At 40.1% G+C, this 22,203-nt stretch overlaps 2 protein-coding genes across 3 annotated transcripts; both read left to right on the forward strand.

Annotated features, from left to right (window-relative positions):
* LOC104118947 (non-specific lipid transfer protein GPI-anchored 3-like) lies at positions 1–10,770 on the forward strand. The gene is made up of 3 exons (XM_009630337.4): positions 1–559; positions 921–968; positions 10,426–10,770. The coding sequence occupies exons 1-3, from the start codon at positions 256–258 to the stop codon at positions 10,521–10,523; spliced, it is 450 nt and encodes a 149-aa protein (XP_009628632.1). The 5' UTR covers positions 1–255; the 3' UTR covers positions 10,524–10,770.
* Positions 10,771–12,041: 1,271 nt separating this feature from the next.
* Positions 12,042–17,782, forward strand: LOC104118949 (FAM10 family protein At4g22670-like). 2 transcript variants are annotated; one of them, XM_070182748.1, is made up of 12 exons: positions 12,042–12,299; positions 12,416–12,467; positions 13,184–13,348; positions 13,437–13,524; positions 13,623–13,703; positions 13,796–13,860; positions 14,548–14,688; positions 14,858–14,974; positions 15,060–15,152; positions 15,246–15,380; positions 15,586–15,643; positions 17,444–17,782. In XM_070182748.1, the coding sequence occupies exons 1-12, from the start codon at positions 12,190–12,192 to the stop codon at positions 17,539–17,541; spliced, it is 1,203 nt and encodes a 400-aa protein (XP_070038849.1). In that variant the 5' UTR covers positions 12,042–12,189; the 3' UTR covers positions 17,542–17,782. The 2 variants fall into 2 exon arrangements, with proteins under 2 accessions (XP_070038849.1, XP_009628633.1); XM_009630338.4 differs by having other exon boundaries at positions 15,060–15,380.
* The last annotated feature ends 4,421 nt before the right edge of the window (positions 17,783–22,203 follow it).

Genomic DNA, 22,203 nt, shown 5'->3' on the forward strand with positions numbered 1-22,203 from the left:
TAACTCAACTCTCTAACATGATCCGATCTCTACTCTTTCTTGTTTGCTCTTTAATTTTTTAAAAATTGTGATTATAATTTAGAGTATGTATTGCGTTAAAGTAGTATTTTTCCTGCTATGCCAATCTAACCACTTAAATAAATGTAGCATTTAGTTCCCACCTACAAGTACAACAAACAAGACCACTCACTAGTCATCTATAGTAGCAGCAAAAAAGATTACCCATTTCCGTGGGAAGTGAAAATCAAACCAACCATGATTTCCTCCAAACTCTCCTTGCTGATCACGGTGGCACTGATGGCGGCAACCACCACACTAACGGTGGCCCAAACTCCGTCGTGTGCTGCTCAGTTAGTACCATGTGCACCTTACCTCAACTCAACCAAACCACCGGCTTCTTGTTGTGACCCACTCAGAGAAGCCGTGACCAAAGATCTTGATTGTCTCTGCACGCTGTACGAAAATCCTACGTTGTTGCCTTCTCTTGGTATTAATGTTACTCAAGCACTTGCTCTTCCTAAGGCCTGTAACATCCCCGGCGATGTTAGCGCTTGTAAAGGTAAGATTTTTATGCATTTTTCTTCACTTAATAGTACTAAATCAACGGCCTTTTAGTTAAACCCCCCAGATTTTGTTTCTTTTTTTGTTTTCGAAATGAGGAGCTGTGATTTGAATCGGGATTGAATTAATTGATTTTGAGGTTGATAATTTTCTGTTTTTACTGCGATCAAGAACTAAAACTACTTCAAATCTGATATTCTTCACTTTTTTGTCCTTTTTCATTTTTTATAGGAGAAAATAATTTCAGGAAATGGTGTAAAAAATTTCTCTAGTAAATAATTGGGGCTTAATTATTTCTGTTGTTACTGTGTCCCATTGTCGGTTTAGCGTTAATTTGATTCTTTTGTATTTGTCTGCAGCTGCTGCTCCAAAAAGTTCAGGTTCTTCTCCTTCTGGGACAACGCCAGGTAATTGAGATTAATTTGCTCAATGTCTCTACTTTGTTTACCACCGAATTAATATTCGTCAATTAATTAACTATCTCGGAGTATGCAGCAATTTGTTTTGATTTTTATTAATTATTGAACATTACTCTGTTAAATTTACTGAATGTGAGTCATAGGTGCTTGAACTTATCATTCATTGCTCCACTTTCTAATAAAGATGTTGTAAATTAAGTTTGTTCGCTTTTATGGGCCTATTATTGTTAATATAAGTTATAGAAAGACTTGCAAATTCAAAGGTTGACTTGATATCTTGTACTTTTTCGATAATTCAAAGCCCCCAATTTTGAAAATTGACAGCATAGTTTTATTTCTTGACTTGTTCCAACTAAGGAAAAAGTTTTCACTGAGAACTTGTCGTATATGATTTTTGAAATGAAACAAAACAGAATATTGTGTTCCCTCTTGCAAAAGGACAAACAAGAATGTTAATGTTGGACTTATCAATGTATGGGACAAAATCTACCCTAGAATATTTAGGGTAATATATAACATTAAGGGAAGAGTCGGCCGAGGTCGGCCAGGGAACATCAAGATTCATGGTCGAGACGTCAATAATGACCGAGGTCAAGCATCGCTGACAGAGCAGTAACGACTAATTTTTGAAATAGGATGTTAAAGAGAATATTCTCTATTCTCTGCACTTGTACCATTAGGATTTGTTAGAGGTATGTCTCAAAGAAAATAAGAGGGGGGGGGGGGGGAAGGGTATGTGATATTCACTCGACAAGAACACTAAGATACAAAGATTACCTTTTTATTAAGATTCTTGCCCATATTATCACAGACTTTTCCACCAGATCCGAGAATAGTTTGAACAAACCTTGGATTTATCTGTCATTCATCATTGTCAGGAGAAACATTCGTCCAATCCACCATTTATTGAGTGAATCATTCCTCTTATTTACTTAAATACCATTTATTGTTATTTATTGCTAGTTACACTTCCATTATTGCTCATTCTTTATGAACGTTTTGTGCCTATCATTGTCAATATTTCACTGGATCTGTCCCATCTCACGCACGTTTTTAAGATTCGCATATAGAGTTATTATCTTTAACTAGGTTTAACCCATTATTACGTAAATTTAATAGTTTAGCCGAAAGTTATACTTTTTGGTCAAACAATTTGGCGCCGTCTGTGTGGATTATCTAGTTAACTCTCTTAGTTTCTTCTATATCTACAACCGCCCTCGCCAGCCCGCACCATCCGCATGATCATCGGTGGCGGGGACGACGCTTCCATCAACAATGTTAAGTTCATCACAACCCACAAACTCAAACGGTCAATCACCCACGAACGTATGATGAACTCGAAGAAAGTATCATCTTCGATAAGTCAGATGCCAACGGTTTGGCTTTCCCTCACTATGATGCTCTTGTTATGACTTTACGAATTTTAGATACCGACGTGAGACGGATTATGGTAGACGATGGGAGCGGCGCGTGTATTATCCATCCTCTAGTACTTGCACAAATGAAACTCGAGGACAAGATAGTGCCACGCTGCATCACACTAACAGGTTTTAATAATGTAGTTGAGCGAACCTCCGGCGAGATCACACTCCCCGTCCTAGCAGGTGGCGTCACTCTGGAAACCACATTCCATATCGTGGACCAGAACACAGCATCAATAGGGCGACCATGGATACACACCATGAGAGCCATCCCCTCCAGCCTGTACCAAGTCATCAAGTTCCCAACTCCATGGGGAATATTCAGTATACGAGGGGAGCAACGCACGTCCCAGGAATGCTACCGCATTGCCTTAGACTGTACGGCCACCCAACAAAGGATAAAGAAAAAGAGACATAGCAATCAACAGGGTCGAGGTCGGTATGTGATGACAACGAGGACGTTATAAGGGACCCCGATATGGTTGAGGCCGCAGGATCAACCGTAGAGGACCTCGACCCCGTTCAGTTAGACAGCGACGACCACAACAAGAAAGCTTACATCCGCTGCAAACTTCAGGAACCAGGTAAGTTTCGTGAATTTTTAATTGCTAACGTGAATTTGTTTGTTTTTAGCCATGCAAATATGCCAGGTATCCCAAAGGAGATCGCCACGCACAAATTGAACGTCGATCCACTCTACACCCGGTGAGGCAGGTTAGGCGTAAGTTAAACTCCGCAATTAATGACGCAGTACGCGAATAAGTGGAAAAATTGTTGGAAAATTGCTCCGTCAGGGAGTTGAAGTACCCTCAATGGGTCGCCAACATAGTCATGGTAAAAATGAAGAACGACAAATGGCGGATGTGCGTAGATTTCACCGACCTGAACAAAGCTTGCCCCAAGGATTCATTTCCATTACCCCATATCGACCAACTCATCGATGCAACGGTCAGGCACGAGCTACGAAGCTTCTTGGATGCCTACTCGGGCTATAATCAGATCCTCGTGGAGGAAGAGGATCAGGAAAAAACCACCTTCATCATCCACCAGGGGACGTACTACTACAGGGCATGCCCTTCGGACTGAAAAATGCAGGGGCAGCTTATCAAAGGTTGGTGACGAAGATATTCAAAGACCAACTCGGTAAAACGATGGAGGTCTACATAGACGACATGCCGGTCAAGTCCAAAAGGAAAGAAGATCACATCGACCACTTGAGGTAAGCCTTCGGTATACTCAGGCAATACGACATGAAACTGAACCCCAAAAAATGTGCATTCGGCGTGGCCTCAGGAAAATATTTGGGTTTCCTAGTGTCGCAACGAGGTACCGAGGTCAATCCCGATCAAATCAAGGCCATCGAGGGGATACAAGAGCACTTGACCACCAAAAAACTGGTCCAGAGGTTGACTGGCCGTATCGCCGCCCTTTTGAGGTTCATTTCACGATCCTCCGATAGGTGCCATAAGTTCTTCGGCGTACTCAAGAAGGATACCGGCCTCCAATGGGCCCCTGAATGCGTCCAAGCCCTTAGGGAGTTAAAGGTGTACTTGTCATCGCCACCATTGCTTTCAAAACCAGAGCCGGGGCAGCCCCTCATCGTCTATCTCGCCGTGTCCGAAGTAGCCGTACTCATTAGTCTTTGGGACTGATGCGGCAATACCAGTCGAGGTCGGGGAGCCCAGCTTAAGATACTCCCACGAAAGCGGACCCTGGAACGACGATAGCAGAAGGCAGGAGCTCGATGAAGTCGAGGAATGAAGATATATGACCTACGTAAGAATGGTCGCCCAAAAGCAACAAGCAGAACGCTATTATAACAAGAAGCAAAGATCAGGCCACTCAAAGTCGGGGACTATGTGCTTAAAGCTAAAACAGAAGCGAGCAAAGAGCCACGAGAAGGCAAACTAGGAACAAATTGGGACGACCCGTACAAAATAACGGCAACAACGAACAAATGGTCATTCCAACTAGAAACAATGGAAGGAAAGCGACTACCAAACAACTGGAATATTACACTTCTAAAAGACGAAGCGCCCCCAAAGTCGTACTCTTTTTTCCCTCACTCGAGTTTTGTCCCAATTGGGTTTTCTTGAGGAGGTTTTTAACGAGGCGATGAAGGGAACACTTCAAGATTGAAGGAAGTGCGCAACGGCTAGTTCATTGCTTGACCTCTCAATACTTCTCCAGGTCAACCAATGAAGGGACTAGAATACTTCTCCAGCCAACGCCCGAAAAATATGTAAATTTCTCCAAGTGTATGAACAAAGCACAAATGCATGGAGTTTATTTCTATCTTCTCCAAATGCACAACCAAAGCAACGTTGCCTTAAAATCATACCGCCTCGTTCGAATTAACGCCTAATCGGCCCTCGGCCATAACTAAGCATAGGTTACATTCGACCTCGTTCGAATTAACGCCTAACCGGCCCTCGGCCATGACCAAGCATAGGTTACATTCGACCTCGTTCGAATTAACGCCTAACCGGCCCTCGGCCATAACTAAGCATAGGGTACATTCGACCTCGTTCGAATTAACGTCTAACCGGCCCTCGGCCATAACTAAGCCTCGTCCATAAATAAACACACGATATACTCGACCTCGTTCGAACTAACGTCCACTGGCCCCCGACCATGATCAAACCTAAGTTTGTTTCGACCTCGTTCGACCCCACTCGAGCTGAATCATTACGACCAAGAAAACCAAGGCAACCAAGCAACAAAATCAAAAAGCATACAAACCCAAACAGAAGAAAAAAGGATCAGGTACAAATAACGAAACTGCTATTTTATACTTAGAATATATTTTTACAAAGGCTCGAGAAGATGCCCACCAAAAAGCGCACAAGTCTGTGGCAACACAAAAAGGAAAAGAAAAGCTACTAATCTCCGCCTAGCCCAACCGCACCATCGGCCTGGTTGCCTAGACCATTGTCGTCCGCCCCTTCACCATCCTATCGCCATTAGGATACTCATTTTTATACCAGGCGTCCTCTTCAATCCGGTCCACGCCCGCTTCCTCCTCGTCGTCACCGGCCTCCAGTGTAGCAGGATCGTAGCCACATGCAACCCGAGCTTCTCGTGCCTTAACACGAGCATCCTCGAGGACGGCTTTCGAAACGGTTCCCACCTTCATCAAATCTCTGAATATATCCAGCTGGGCCTCGGCGTGAATTCACTCGTATAAATCTCGAGGAACATCAGGAAAGTTAGAAACATGGGAAGAAGATGGTCGAGCCAATAATTGTGCCTTCTCGGCCTCCAGAGCGGCGACTCGTTCACAAAGGCCAGAAGCCTCTTTCTCCAATTCTCCAATTCTCCAATCCGTTCATCAAACCGCTCTTCTTTAAGTCTGGCCGTCTCCAAGGCATTCTCTCGCTCGGATCGGAGAACACGGATTACTATCTCCAAAGCCTCCATCTTCCTCATAGCCCCCGACCGAGCTAACTTCGCCTTTTCGAGATCCGCGGCCTTCTCAGCGACCTCGCCCCTAAAAGCATCAGCTTTGAATTCACACCCCTCGATCTCGGCGCGCAACGAGAGAACTTGGGCTTGGAGATCGCCACACTGGGCTTCGACACTCTACTAACCTCCCGTTCTTCCTCTTTGTCCCTTAGCGCCCCCTCGAGAACACTGCATTTTTCGATGACCTTCACCAACTCGTTATCTTTTTCTTTCAGCTCGTCTCTGAGAGCTCGGAAGTTGCCGCCTTCGCCAAACCGCCTGCAAATCTCGTGATGCTTGCCGCGGTACTCGCGGTATTTTCTCTCCATCTTCAGAAAAATAGCCTTGCGCCTCTCATATTCGGGCGCTTTCAATCTCCAAAATCACAGTCTGAAAGAAAGAGGAAAAGAAAACGAAGAGTAAGAACGAAACAAACTTTGAACTCGACAAACAAAAATGAGAGGGATCGAAAAACTTACCCTAAGAGCGAGGTCGGCTATGCTCTTGGATAAGGTAGCATCCTTCAGCTTTTCGAGGGTTTTACCCTCCTCATCAGACCAGAGGGGACCGAGGGAAGGGACCACGTCCTCCGTGTCGACCACAAATCTCAGGGATCGCAATAGTCCGCGTGGACCACTCCAACCTTACTTCGAGTCGGGTAAACCCCTCCCCCATCATCCTCACCTCATCGGCTTCCACGTCAGAGCCCGTCTCGTAACCATCCTTGGCTACGCACTTTCCTTTTATGTCGGCCATCAAAGAAGGATCCTCGGCCAGTCGCGAGGCCGATAGCTCATCCCGCCGCAAGTTATCAGGGACTCTCGCCGACGGCCCTTCAGCTTCCATCATGGTTTCAGAAAAAGACCTATCCTCTGCGGCTTCAGTCGATAGCGGAACCACGGGCGATAACTCGGTGTCATCTTCAAGCTCTATAGTCGTCGTTTCTCGAGTGACGAAATCGCCCGTCATTGAATCCACCGCCCGAACAACCCCTTCGCCGACGTCCACCGATCTCTTGCGGGGAACCAAATTAACCCCACGCAGCGACAATTCCTCTTTCTCGTCCTAGTCCACTAGATGAAGCAAAGGAGAAGTCGGAAACTCCGCCGTCGATATATCCGCGGGCACAGAAGAAGACGGTACGGAAGCATCAGTAGGTATGGTCGACGAACGAGAAGGCCTGGCCGCAGCAGAAGAACGAATAGAGGCAGATGACCGAGGAGGCCTAGCCGCAGTCACAGCAGGAACAGACTCCAAAACAGAAGCGACTTTCTTCTTGCGAAACGCAGGAGGAGGAGCCCTCGGCCTCCTCGAACACCCTCGAACTGAAAAAGAATAAGCTTCGTCACCACCAATAATGAACTATAGCGTACAAGCAATCATGTGGTCAAAAGAGAATTGAAAATAATAGACGAACTCACCGGCCAAGGAAGAAGCAGGCCTGAACCTCTTGAGAAAGCCCGGTCACTCACGAATCCCCACCGTGCGAGGAAGAATCCGGCCAACCTAGTCGGAAATGTCCCGACCAAAGGAGGAGGCGCGACTTTGGTTGTACATGGAAGAGAGAATGTTAGAACCTACGACTAGAAACAAACAAATCAAATACCTCTCACAAAAGACGGGTACTTACGAGCACGATTCCAGGTCTCGGGGAAGCCGTCCGCGTTGGCTACCACGTCCCCGGTTCTGACGAAGAAGTAGTTGAACCAGAACTGACGATTCGCTTTATCGTCCATCTTTACCACCAAGCATTTACTTCCTCGGTGGCGAAGATGCAACATCGCCCCCCTATAAAAGCTAGGGGCGAAGAGATGCATCAGATGGCGGAGAGTGACCTCGACCCCGGCCAACTCGGCAAATTTTGAGAGCATCCTGATAAGTTTGTAAATGTACGGAGAAAGCTGGGCCGGGCAGACACCGTAATAGCGATAAAATTCCTTCGCCAATGGGAGAAGGGGGAGAGTATAGCCGACCTGGAAAGGATACGCGTAAAACGTGCAATATCCGGGACAGTGGATTTGCACCACGTCGCGCCCAGGTGGGATCAGATCGATATGGGCAGGGATATTGAATTTTGCCCTAAGTTCGGCCAGATCGACCTCTTTCAACACCGACTCCGAGATTTCGGGCTCACCTTTGGGCGCCTTCGAGAAATGGGACCTAACTTTCTCGCTACGAGGGATTATTTCCTCCACCGTAGAAAAGTTCTCTTCCTCTATCGCAACAGAAACCCTATCAGCATGAGGGGGTATAAGCACCGCCAAAGGGACAAGATCAGTTGCCATACTAGAAACAGAGGACACATTAGTCATGTTGATTAGCGGAGGGTATTCAAGCGATGAAGTGTTAGAAGCAGCAAGAATCGCTAAAACCAGTAAGAAAACACGCGACAATGGAGGAAGAAGAAGAAGATAGAGCTCTTTGATGCAAGGGTTCGTAAAAATTGAAGCGTTGCCCACACACCCCTATTTATAAAAGATCAAGCGTTGAGACCAAGGAATTATTCATCATTACCTGGCACTGTAACCAAAGCGGCAGACTCAATCAGGAGACGCGCGCGAAACGAAGCAACGTCTCGGGAAATCGCGCCATAATGACGTCACCCTGTTTCGTCGGACTTACAACCCCAGAAATTACGGCTCACAAAAGGACACGTTACCAACTCTCCCCAATCATCACGGCCCGTTCAGGTCGTCCAAATGCTTCAACCACATTATACAATATCCGCTCATCGAGTCCGTCTGAGGCCGGCCTCAATAAGCTGAGGGACTAACTGTATGAGACAAAATCTACCCTAGAATATTTAGGGTAATATAACATTAAGGGAAGAGTCAGCCGAGGTCGGCCAAGGAGTAGCAAGATTCATGGTCGAGACGTCAATATTGACCGAGGTCGAGCACCGCTGACATAGTAGTAACGACTAATTTTTGAAATAAGATGTTAAAGAGAATATTTTAGTGAATATTATTTGCACTTGTACCATTAGGGTTTGTTAGAGGTATGTCTCAAAGAAAATAAGAAAGGGGGTATGTGATATTCACTCGACAAGAACACTTTTCAGAGGAAGATTCTCTCTCTTGTAAAGATACAAAGATTGCCTTTTTATTAAGATTCTTGCCCATATTATCACAGACTTTTCCACCAGATCTGAGAATAGTTCGAACAAACCTTGGATTTATCTGTCATTCATCATTGTCAGGAGGAACATTCGTCAAATCCACCCTTTATTGAGTGAATCATTCCTCTTATTTACTTAAATGTCATTTATTGTTATTTATTGCTAGTTACACCTCCATTATTGCTCATTCTTTATGAACGTTTTGTGCCTATCATTGTCAACATTTCACTGGATCTGTCCCATCTCACGCACGTTTTTAAGATTCGCATCTAGAGTTATTATCTTTAACTAGGTTTAACCCATGATTACGTAAATTTAATAGTTTAGCCGAAAGTTATACTTTTTGGTCAAACAATCAATGCACTCAACAAGTTTTGTTCATTCTGTGCTGTAACGAGATTTTCTCAGGTGTCAAATTTTGTATCAGACACAAGCTCATTTAGGAGTCTCTTTTCATTTGCTCCTTAGAGGCTTAGAGAGGAACAGGAAAAATACAAAAAATGAATAACACCTGGTGTAAAACTAAATTCATACCAATTTAAGTATTTCTTCCCTTCTCTTTCAAATTTTCTGTTCTTCCATTTTATTCAAGTTTCCCTACTGTGGCAAAATACTTTTGAGTTGCTTCTCCAAACACAATCATTAGTTGTTGTTAGTGAGGACTTAGCTGAAGGTCTGTCCTACTTCTTAGTGGCGTTCAATCTTACTTAGATTTTCAGCCAAAACTTTGACCAACATTAAGAAGCTTGTTCAAGCTTATCCAATAAGTGATTTTGATCGTTTTCTTGCTTATCCAATAAGTATTCGCACTGGTATCGTATCATGGATGTTGGTTTTCTTCGGATATGCCTTAATAGTCTTGTCTTCTGCTATAGCTAGGATTAAGTTTTTAAAGTCCCTTTTTTACCCCTACCCCCTTGGCGGCTGTCTTTCCAAAGTAATCTTTTGCATAATCTGTTCGCCACCTCTTAAGTCATGCCAATTTGAAGGTTCTTCTAAGTCACCTCTATATTATTACAACTTCTGCCAAGTTATTTTGGTTTTACTTATTCTGAAGTTATATGCTAGGTACTCTGAGAATGTTGAGGCGGCTCAAATGAAAAGTGGCAAATTTGTTATGCTACTCAGACTTATGATCACATTTAGTTTACAAATAAAGTGTGGAAGTACCTTTTTTGGTGTGTGCGTGTGCAAGTAACTTATTTAGGCATTTGTAGTCACTGAACTGGAGGCGAGGTTTAGCCAAATGGAGCACCAAAGCGTCTATGTCTAAATCATATGTGTCCATCTCTTCCTCGTTTAGAATTGATCTCCCAGTCAAATGTAAATTCAAGATAAAGTTGATTTGAGTTGGTTTACTTGTCTATGTACATGTTTTAATTTCCTTATCAGCAAGGACAGATACATGTTTAATTTGCTGTGCTTTCTTGCTTACAATATTGCCCTCTTGATTGTTTTATAGTCACACAAGCTGCAAAAGATAAAAATGGAGTGAGCAGGATTGCATGGACCGGAATCTCAAGCTTACTCGTACTCTGTGCTTCTATCGTGCTTGCTTAAATTATTGATTGTGTTCTTCTAATATTGGAGAATCTTGATTTCTTTATTTCGGTATTATTTAGAGAATAGACAGATTGCACTACAAGCCTTTATCTCTTGTACTCTGACGTTTTGCATTCTGTTGTCTGCTGAGGTGAACTAAATTGATGTATGAGCTCTTTAATTGTTTTACTATTTGCATACTTTGTGTTTACATGTTCTTGATGTATTCGTGGGATTTGTTAAGCGAAATTGGAGGTTAATACGAGCAAGGGCCTCTTTTTCTCTTGTCTTTTATTATATTCTCTGGTACAGGAAAGAATTTAACTTGCACTGGCAAAGTAATTTAAGGCACGCAACATCTGGAATTAAGTAATTTTTGTCTTGTTGGACAACTTCCAAGAGTTAATTATTCTTTGTATTCGTACTTAATGCCATCCTAAGGGTGGCAAATGGCTAGGTCGGGTCGCATATGGGGTAAAAACGGATAATGCAAAAATGGATAAATTATTTGACCCGACCCATATTTAATATGGATAAAAAATGGGTTGACTGGCGGATTATTCATGCGTTCTTGAATATGATCACTTTTGGGAGAATCTTAAGTTTTCTAAACTAAATGAACCTCCAATTTGAAATTTTACAAATGTAAAAGGTTATTCATTTTTTAAGTGGATAATATGATTCTTATCCATATTTGACCCGTTTTTAAAAAATTTATTATCCAAACTCATTTTTAATAAATAATATGGGTAGATAACTATTTTTTCTTTTAACCATTTAGACACATGCCATCCTAAGCACCTCCATGGTACCTCAGCTAATCATTTCAGTATTTAAAGAAAACGATAGCAGAAGAATTCTTAGAACATAAGTTCACTTTTTACAGTTTGATCAATTACATTTTCTTGTGTCTATTGAAAATAGTCATAAAAGGATCCGAATTCAGAAATATATTTTTCGATTAACAAAATTAAAAGTTCTTATTAAATTATTTGTATGTCAGAAAAGACACACAAATGAAGTTTACTTTAAAACGAATCTCCTAAAGCAATCAACAATTCTAAGGTGAAAAAAGTATTTACATTGTATTGTTATCTTATCTAAAAAGTTTTTTTTTAAAAAATAAATGAAGCAAGTGATTATTTTTTAACGCACCTTAGTGGGCGTTTGGACATAAGAATTGTAAAATTTCAAAAAAAGCGAATTTTTTTTTTCAAGTGAAAATTGTATTTGAAAATTAGAGTTGTATTTGGATATCAATATAATTTTTGTGCAGTTTTTGAATTTTTGTGAGTAATATGAAGTGAAAATAATATTTATTTTTTGGAGTTTTTCAAAATTTCAAAAAATTTTGAAATTCATTTTCAAATGAAAATCGAAAATTTCATGGCCAAACATGATTTCGAAAAAAGTGAAAAAAATAAATAAATCTTTTTTATGACCAAAGGGGCCCTTAATTTACTTAATTATTGTTTTATTAAAAAGAGCATGGAGAATTTTTATTTATCCAGTAATAGAAGCTACTGGAAGGACCTAGTCAGCTCAAGTCCCTTGCAATTCTTCGCGTCACAAAGCAGTCAGCTCTGTAATCGTAACACACTAACACTCTGCAAGCGATAGTGGAAACAATTTTGGGGTAAAACTAGGGTCTGCGAATCCGATTCAAAGGTAATACAAAAGAGTAATGGAGCCGGCGAAGTTGAATGAACTGAAGCAATTCGTCGAACAGTGCAAATCCAATCCTTCTATTCTCTCTAATCCTTCTCTTTCCTTCTTCCGTGACTACATTGAAAGGTACACTAAATTCCATTTGTAAATTGTAACTTTTCAAAGCTTAATTTATTATGAACATATGAATGGATCACCACTTAGCTCATGTGGATTTATTTGTTTGATTTTTTTTTTTGCAGTCTCGGTGGTAAACTTCCTCCGGCTGCTTACGACACTGGAGATTACAAAGCGGTATATTTTAAACGTTATTTGAGTCTTTTAAATTCTTTTCATTGCTGAACTTGAGATAATGTAGGCGTAGGCTATTTTCCTGTTGAAGTAATTAAGAGAAACTATAGTAATTTTGTAAAAATTTAATATTCTAACTTGTACATTCTCAAATAGGCAAAGAGTAAACTTCCAAGTTTACCTACGATCTCTGGTTCTTAGTAATCTATGTGTGGATACTAAATGACTGAGCAAATAGAACCTACCGCAATTAATTTCCGAATTAGACCTAAAATCACATGAAAGTACAATCTCTAGTAATTAAGAATACTATAATGGAAGCAAAGGGTCCCTATAAATGATACTGATTAGCGTGAGTAAAGGCGAGTTGTTGTTACACTTGGTTAAGTCCAGGCGAAGATAAGTGTGAGGTTTAGAGCACTTCTGATGTGCTTTAAAAGACGAGTTACTGACTATTATTATTGTAGTGAAATGGGCTCGAATAGAGTGGAATATATGAAGATCCCATACACAACCAGCTGGGATTGTGGTGTAGTTGATTGATTAACTGATTTAATTGTGGTTTCTCTATATACCTGCAAGTTTCCACTTTATAAGATTTCTCCTTTATTATTGTATTAGTATGGTCATGGTTTCTCATTAAATATGAGGTAATTGGAAACTTAAACACCTCTCTTTGTATTTTATATTGTCCTATTGAACTATCATTTGCTATGCAGAAGTCTCATGTGGTGGATGAGAGTGATGACGAGGTGGGTGATGATGAGAACGATGCTCATGCTAAAGGGGCGGTTGAAGAAGACGAGGAGCCTGAGATAATTGAATCTGATATTGAGTTTGATGAGAGTGACACTGTGGAACCTGACAATGATGAGCCACAAAAGGTCTGATGTCTGACGGATTAACATTTTCTGTTCACTTTGGGTTTAATGGTTCTTGTTTATTTTTGACTTATTAAAGTTAATTTTCTAGATGGGAGACCCTTCTGTTGAGGTGACCGAAGAAGCCCGCGATGCTTCTCAAGAGTCCAAAGCTCAGGCCTTGGAAGCAATTTCTGAAGGTGATGCTGTTCAATGTCTATATGTGTGCATGCATTTCTGTGTGTTCATAAAATCAGTGGGTATCATGTCACTTACTTTTGGCCTTTGTGCTCATCAGGTAAGCTAGAAGATGCAATTGAGCATCTTACAAAGGCAGTTCTCCTCAATCCTACATCAGCAATTATGTATGCTGCTAGAGGTACACTTTGCTTGGTTTTTTGTTGTCTTCTAATTGAATAGTCATTTTTATTCAGTCACTCATAGTTTTTTTTTCTTCTTTTTCTAACACAGCTAGTGTGTATATCAAGATGAAGAAGCCAAATGCTGCCATACGAGATGCAAATGCAGCGTTAGAGGTTGATCTTGCTAGCAGATTTGCTTGCCTGAATTTGGTTCTGTTCTTTATGCGTCAATTTCTAAAGATACAGTTATTTTTTAATAAGGTCGCTCAATAATTGCAGCGAGTGAGCTTTATCAAAATGTAGTTGCATTGACTGGCTAATAATTCTTGAGGTTTTTATACGGAAAGTACCCTGAAGAATTCATTGTGCATATCCCCTTAGAACGCTCTTCCATTCTTGAGGCAGACATGGAGGCGTACACACATAAAGTTTGCATGCTTCCTAGTTAATGCATATCTTTGATATCTGGTACAGTAAATTATAGTCTTCCCAAAGTGTTCATTCTCATTTTCCTGTTTTAGATGTCGTAAGATAGTAATTATAAAAATCATCTATCTTTGTTTCATCCCCACTTAAAATGCTTCTTTAAGAAGCGTATATAAATATGGGTAGCAACTGGAAAAGTAGATGACATGACTTGGGAAAGACCACTTTTGATTGAGGCAATTATCCCCCCCACCCCCTCCCTTTTTTTTGGGGGGGGGGGGGGTCTTGCATGTAACTAGTTCTGCCGGAAGTATTTGCATTTCAGTTAAAAAGATATATTGGACCAGGTTGGGATTTCTGTAGATGCTGATTAAAGTGGAGGCACTGAGCTGTAATTTGTTGTTCAATGTATCATAAACTTGACTGTTCTTGCAGATAAACCCAGATTCTGCTAAAGGTTACAAATCACGTGGCATTGCACGTGCCATGCTGGGAAAATGGGAGGAAGCTGCTAAGGATCTTCACTTGGCTTCAAAGCTGGACTATGATGAGGAAATAAGTGCTGTGCTTAAGAAGGTTGGTTACCGCAATATAATCTCATAATATCTATATGGTAAAGTGGCATTGCCACATTTTTTTTTTCTCTCCTTAGTTTATTTGTTTTTATAATTTGTTGTCGTATTGCATTTCGCTTAAGTTGCTACAGTCATTGTTGTCAAATGAATATGTGGTGTCTCTGTCACAGGTTGAGCCAAATGCACATAGAATTGAAGAACACCGCAGGAAGTATGATAGGCTGCGCAAAGAACGAGAAGATAGAAAGAATGAGTGTGAGAGACAACGAAGAAAGGCTGAAGCTCAGGTACACCTCAATTACTTGTTTGGTTTTATGTTTTTGCTGCTCAGTGTTTCTGCATGTTAATATTCTTGTATATGTTTAATCTCAGGCTGCTTATGAGAAGGCCAAGAAGCAAGAAGAATCCTCATCAAATAGGAGAGCTGGTGGCATGCCTGGTGGCTTCCCTGGTGGAATGCCAGGAGGGTTTCCTGGGGGCATGCCCGGGGGTTTTCCTGGCATGCCTGGTGGGTTTCCTGGGGGCATGCCTGGTGGGTTTCCTGGGGGTATGCCCGGTGGGTTTCCTGGGGGCATGCCCGGGGGCTCTCCTGGGGCCATGCCTGGTGGCTCTCCTGGGGCCATGCCAGGGGGCTCTCCTGGGGCCATGCCTGGAGGAATGCCTGGTAACATGGACTACAGTAAAATACTGAATGTAAGTAGATCTACTTTTGTATGTTTACTTTTGAAGCAAATTATGGTTTTTACGTTAATGTCTAAAGAAAGTTATTAACTTAGGTGAAGATTAATTTCAATAGAAAGAAAATCTTTTATTGCTTTTTAGTATATGTAGCTTTCAAGTCACAGTTTGTCCATAACAGGGATCTTAAAATATTCTTTATGTTTTTTGGTTGGAGCAGGACCCTGAGTTAATGGCGGCATTCAAGGATCCTGATGTCATGGCTGCCCTACAAGATGGTACTTCCCTTTCGGCTCTAACCCTTTAGCCTGGCTATTCTGGTTATCTCTTACAGGGTTTTAATTAGATAACTAAGTCATTTCAGTTCTTCTAGACAAGTCATCCAACAATTGCAGTGAAGATCATTATGAAATTTATCACATCTTAATGACTTGCTGTACAGTTCAAGCAGATTTGTGATCTATTGGTTTCATTTTAGGTTGACTAACAACTATGTAACTGGCGTAACTAGTAAAGTTGATGCAATGTCACCAGGAGGTTACGGGTTCGAGCCGTGGAAACAATCTCTTGCAGAAATGCAGGGGAAGGCTGCGTGCAATAGACCTTTCTGGTCTGGCCCTTCCCCGTACCCTGCGCATAGCGGGAGCTTATTGCACCGGGCTGCCCTTTTAACAATTATGTACTACCGATACTGCTTAACCCTGCCAGCCGAATGCCCCTGTCTTGGATTTTATGAAATAACAAGTCGACCTTTCAAAAAGAGAATTTTATTGCAGTTTGTGAAGTTACTTCTCATTTGTATAAACTATATGACATAGTATGATATACCTAATCCACGTTTTCCACTTCAGAATCGCGTTTTCATCTTTATTGCTAGAGACTGGAAGTTTGCTTACCGATCAGGAACAAAAATGTAGAGACAGTTAGAGTTCCAGTTAGTATCAAGGAGTTGTATATGGGGATCGGGTTGTGTGTATCAGATCAGGAACAAAAATGTAGAGACAGTTAGAGTTCCAGTTAGTATCAAGGAGTTGTATATGGGGATCGGGTTGTGTGTATCAGATTGTAGTTTAAGTCCTATTCTCACTCTTCTTTTTGGCTTTCTAATTGCTAAATTATCGGATCAAAGCAGTCAAATTTCCAGGTATTTACTGTGGGTGAATGGGTTTGTCATGTAGCAGACATAAGTTCATGGTTGTATCGTTGGCTTATCATGTTGATTCTTTGTGTTGCTTGGTACTAGTTTCCACTTACTGCTAAGTCTCAGGTCATCTGATAACATATGCTTTATACACTTGTAAGTTTCTGTGGTTGAATATCATCTGTTTTGGATTATAGTTAAGGGTAAATCGATGCTATCATTAACTTATGATTACCTGTCTGATCAGTGGAAGTTCATGTATATCATTGCCATTTTGCTCTAGTTAATAAATTTAAAGGCTTCCAGTAAATTGATTCTTCATTGGCTGTTACCTCAATGTGTCTGTCTATGCCACTTGGTAGCACCTGAGTTAGAAACTAGTTTCTAAATCATCTCAGCGTGGTCTGCTAATGAATGTCTGTGTGGTTCATATCCAAAAAGGAAAGGATTAAGGCCCAAGGTTGCTCGATTCTTCTGTAACTGTTACACTAAATTCTAGTTAATTAGCAGCAGCAAATTGTTAAGCCGTGTATAGGAGAATAAATTACTGACAAGAAAAATAATATGGATAAGGAGTAAATTAAATTTCTCTGCGGAGAGTTTTATTGCATATCTGACAGTGTCTTAAACGTATTTTCCCCACCTCTTTGCTTGTTTTTGTGCTTATTAAGGTTTTGAAATAGGAGAGACAAGTAAGGAGCTTTTTAATCAGTTTGTAATTTCAAGACAGCAGAGGGAGATTAACGGTTGAGCTAGTATATTTTATTTTGTAATGTTCCCAGCAAGTAGTGGAGTCTGTGAATCTTGTTGCTGATCAATTGGCTGTAGCAATTTGCTATATCTGTGGACAATTGCATCCATCTAGACTTCAATGTTATACATACTGGGTGTTTCAAGATCATTGTTTCCTCTTACTGATTTGGTTGTTATTTTGCAGTGATGAAGAACCCTGCTAACTTGGCCAAGCATCAGGCAAATCCTAAAGTTGCTCCCATTATTGCGAAAATGATGAGCAAATTTGCTGGAAGTAACTGAGAGTTTTTGGGCTTCTGTCAGTGAGAGTTTCTAGATTTCGGTATGGAGGTGTGATTTTGTTGTAAACTTGGTTTCATCGAGTACGCAGTGGGTCATGACCCTAGATTGTGTTCACTGCAAGTTTAGGTTCACAATAGATCTTGTGCATTATTGATAGAAAGAAATTGATATGCTTTTATAGGCTCAGAATTGCTAACTTTAGTCACTTGACTTGTTGCTAACGGTCAACTTCAATTCTTCATGCTGGTGTGGTAATTTTTTTTTTTGGTAAGAGGGCAAGCCCGCCAGCTGCTACAACCTTTGCCACAGCCTCTGCCCTTCGGGTGAGCACTTTGTGCGCACTGGATAAACCTCCCTTGTGTAATAGCCTGCAAACCACACAGGGATGTAAACCGCACTAGGCAAGCCCTGTGCGACAGGCTCAACCCAGAAGGCATTGAGGAGGGAATCGATCCTAGGTCATCCGTATGGATGACCGCCCTCCAAACCAACTGGGCAACCCCGAAGTGGAACGAACCGACCTACTCACGAACGTCAGCGGCACCGAATAGCCCGTGCGGCGCTTGCAGTCACCCCTCTAGCATGATCCTGTGCCTGTGGTGGAGCTTGCCTATGAGGCTCGCTCCAACTGTGCCACCCGTCTGATGTCAAGGCTCTTGGCCTCGACTAATTGTGGCGCATCGCATCTGGTGGATCTCATCCATGCGCACAACCGGTCTTTTATTGATTTCATGTTTTATTCTCCGTTTATTGTTGTTCGTTCTATTGAGAGGGTGTTTAATTTTACATACTAGTACTATTTCATATGTACTAACGTCCTTTTTGCCGGGGGCGCATCATGTGTGTGGTATTTTGCTATACAGTATCTCAGATGTTTTCAGTATGGATCTTTAGTTGTGTAATTGTTGCTAGTACAGTAATTGCTGATGTAACGGTCAGCTGTCGGGATGGAACTTCTTGATCAAGTAGGTGAGGGAGAATAGCTAGGTATTGGAGTGATACTTGATGAACGCTTTAGTATGTGGTGTCGTGGAAAAGCATGCACGTGAATTTTCTTCCATTGTTGATCTGGTATACTCTGGTGTGTACGCATCTACAGCAGATGTGATTGTAGGGTTTAGTGTTGTCAGCGCAGTGTGGTCTACTTTATGTACGTACACATTAATTGTTTTTCGATGCATGTTTATGTCCTGAGTTACAAGTAGTTGGTTAAATTGAACATGATGTGAAACTTTAGATCCTTCGTCTCAAAGGTCAGCTTATTTACTCGTCCAGTAAGATATTCTGTTTTAGGTCACTTGTAGAGTAGCTGGAAAGGATCATAAGATAAATTACTATCAAGCTGATTGTGAAAGCTTTGAACTATGAAGATTTCAAGCTTGCAGGTAACCTAATGGTCTTAGTTTTCCAAGTAGAGGATTGGACTACAATAATTCTTTATCATGGATTTTATTTTGAAAATTTGAGAAATCGATATATAAAATAACGTTGGAAAATATCTGATATCGTCTGTTTTTCTATATCTGTAATGCACGTTTTTTTGAAAGACCAGACAGTAATTAGTTAGGCGAAACATCAGGAGGATCAACTGTCGTCGCCAACAAAAGTAAGATTTTGGTGTACTTTCTTTCAACTGCCAAATTTCAAGGGGAGAGTGAGACTGATCATCAACCAATCTACAAAGGTAAAGTTAGACTCGCATTTTCCATGGAAGTTCTAGTTATTCTACCTGCCCATGACCTAAAACCTAGGTTTCCAGTACTTGGTTTATTTCATTTTATACGATAGCGTTTGATTGAATATAAAGTAGGAGAAAAATATTTAGTTAATAAATTTAGTTGTACAAAAGTGTCTTTAGTGTTTAGGTGGTGTTTCATATTGTCATGAATTTTTTTATAAGAGTCATCAAGGTATTGTCCATGTTAAGAATTAAAATGGTCTTTAACTATTGAAAAACATTAGTTTCATAAACTGCTGTAAATTATTATGGAGGAAGTATCTGATATTCTGATTAGAAACTTTGGAATTTGCACTTCATATGGCTTAAACTGAGTAAAATCTAAATTGAGATCCAAAGACAACTTGTAGGCCAAAGAGGAAAGTGGAATTTTTTATTTATGACGAATCGATAAAGTTCCAGTGGCTTTGAATAATGGGTGAAACCTGACCAACACAAGTCACTTCCTAATTCCTATGATTCCTTCACCAACATTTTCAGTGTCTCGTCATTGGTTCACTAATTATAAACTTGACTTTTCAGAAAGCCTGTATTTACTCTGACCTTTACTTGAAAACTCTTGAAGTGGGCTAAAACTCCCCAAAAGAAAAAGAACCAAAAGGATAAAAATAACATAATTTTTAGCATATGTTATTACGTTGTTAAGACTTAATGAGTGTTTTATTTGGTTTAATGATGTGTGCATTACATACAAATGACATCATTAACTTTAGTTGTTAATGTTACTTTTGCTTGATTCTTTATTCTAGTATAGTGGAATTCCAATATAATTGGAAATTAATATATACCTCCACGTTTTACATTTGCAATGTGTTAGCTAATGTGTCGCTTTAATTAAGATGGTGCTTAAACCATAATGATGTAATTGTTTCCTGTATATTACTTGCATTAATAACACTAATCACGGTCCTAATTTGTTTTCCGTTTTCCCTTCGGTCGAGGGTGTGTGAATAACATGAATTTCAAGACTAAGGAATAGTGAAATCTGAACAGAAAACAATTGTCTGGACGATGTCATTATGCTGATCATGAACTTACAACTTATACAGTAATGACAGCACTTAGAACTAGAAATCTTTTAAACTAGAAAGCTCCAACTTTTTAAGCAATTCCACTTTTGTGCACTTTCCTTTTCTTCTCTGTATATTGGTAGGCCAACATAAAAATATGTCCTAACAACGATGCAAAAGAACTAGAAAATTGCTATAGGTGGCAAACTCAATCCAGCCAAAATTTAAACAGGTTGATTCATATTCTATTTGTTGGCTTGACCCGATGGATTGAACTCAAACTGACCTATTAAACTATTTGAGTCATACTGGGCAATATAGTATAACCTAGGGGGGTCAAATGGGTGGGTGTGCTGATTTTGGACGGGTCATAATAGACTGAGTAAATAAATGGGCGGGTCATTAACCCACCCAAAAGTCACTTGTGCTGAGATGAGACGGGTCAAAATAGGTTAAAATTTGGGTCATAACCCAATCTATCCAACTCTTATCAAACTATAATTAATGTGTATTGTTTTCTTATGAATTATTTAATTATCAAATAAGCCTTTTTTTTTCTTTTGTTATGGTCATATATAATATATCAAACAAAAAATAATTATTTTAAAAATATTTTAACAAAGTTACTTATGGAAAAATTTGGACTAAAAATTAGCCTAACTTTAAATGGAATGAGATGAGTTGGATCAAAATGGGTTGAGTTCATCAAATGGACAAGTCAATAACCGGCCCAACCTTGGGCGGGTTGGGCGGATTAATGACTTTGGGCTCAAATTGCCACCCCTAATATAACCTAATTGGTCAAAATGCAACCTAAACCTCGACATTCAATATCAAATTTGGAGATTGAGAATTAAAGTTGCATGTAATCTTGTAAGAACTTAAATTTGTATTTTAGAAAAGTACATTAACTTTCACATTCTTTCTCAAAAAAGGCAAAAATAAAAAGGAAAGGTTGGATCATGTTGCGTAGAGAGCAGTGACGGAGCCAGAACTTTCTCTAACGGGTGTCAAAATATAAATAAGTAAGCATATGAAAAAATTAAGGAAAATCAATATATAGTATATATACATAAAATTAAAATATTTAACCTATCTACACGTTATAATTTCCAGATTAAGGGGTGTCAATTGACTCCCCTTGCCAATGAGTGGCTCCGCCATCGATAGAGAGTGGATGATAACTACAAATTTTAGATTGGTCTGGTCATAACCCGTTTAATTTAATAATTTGATCTGTTTTGACCTGCTTAAGTTTGACCTTACCTGCCCATGCCACCTCTTGTTGCCAAATGGGGTCATCACTAAGTTATTTCAGTCCTAAGTTCAAATAAATTTTGCTTAATGTTTCCTTTGTACTCATGATCTATATATCCAACTTCCAAGAACTCCTATGTAATATTGCCAAATTTTCATGATATTTGCCATGACATAATATCCATTATAACAAATTTATGATTCATGACATTTGCCATGACATAATATCCATTATAACAAATTTGTGGATCATGACATTTGCCATTATATAATATCCATTATTAAGCCAAGGTGAAAATTTGTAAAAGGTGGCCTTATTTTTAGGCTTTTTATTTGTGAGCCTTGTTGGCACATTTGGAGCCTTTTATTTAAGGCCTTGTTGGCCAAATAAATGGCCTTGTATTTTGAGAGGATGTGACCAATTGTTGGCCAAACATTTTATTCTTCTCTTCCTATATAATGAGGACTCTCTACTCATTTGAAAATACACCAACAAGACTTCTTCATTTCTTGTTTCTTCCTTTCTTTCTTTATTAAGAGTATTTTGTATGAGATTTAGTGTTGGGAAGCACTTGTGTGAACCCTTTTTTTGGAGTGATCTTGTGAGGTTATTCTCTTAGGGTATTTGGGATTAATTAGAGTGTTTACTCTAATTTT

Source organism: Nicotiana tomentosiformis, chromosome 8 (genome assembly GCF_000390325.3).
Source record: "Nicotiana tomentosiformis chromosome 8, ASM39032v3, whole genome shotgun sequence".
Classification (NCBI taxonomy): Eukaryota; Viridiplantae; Streptophyta; class Magnoliopsida; order Solanales; family Solanaceae; genus Nicotiana; species Nicotiana tomentosiformis.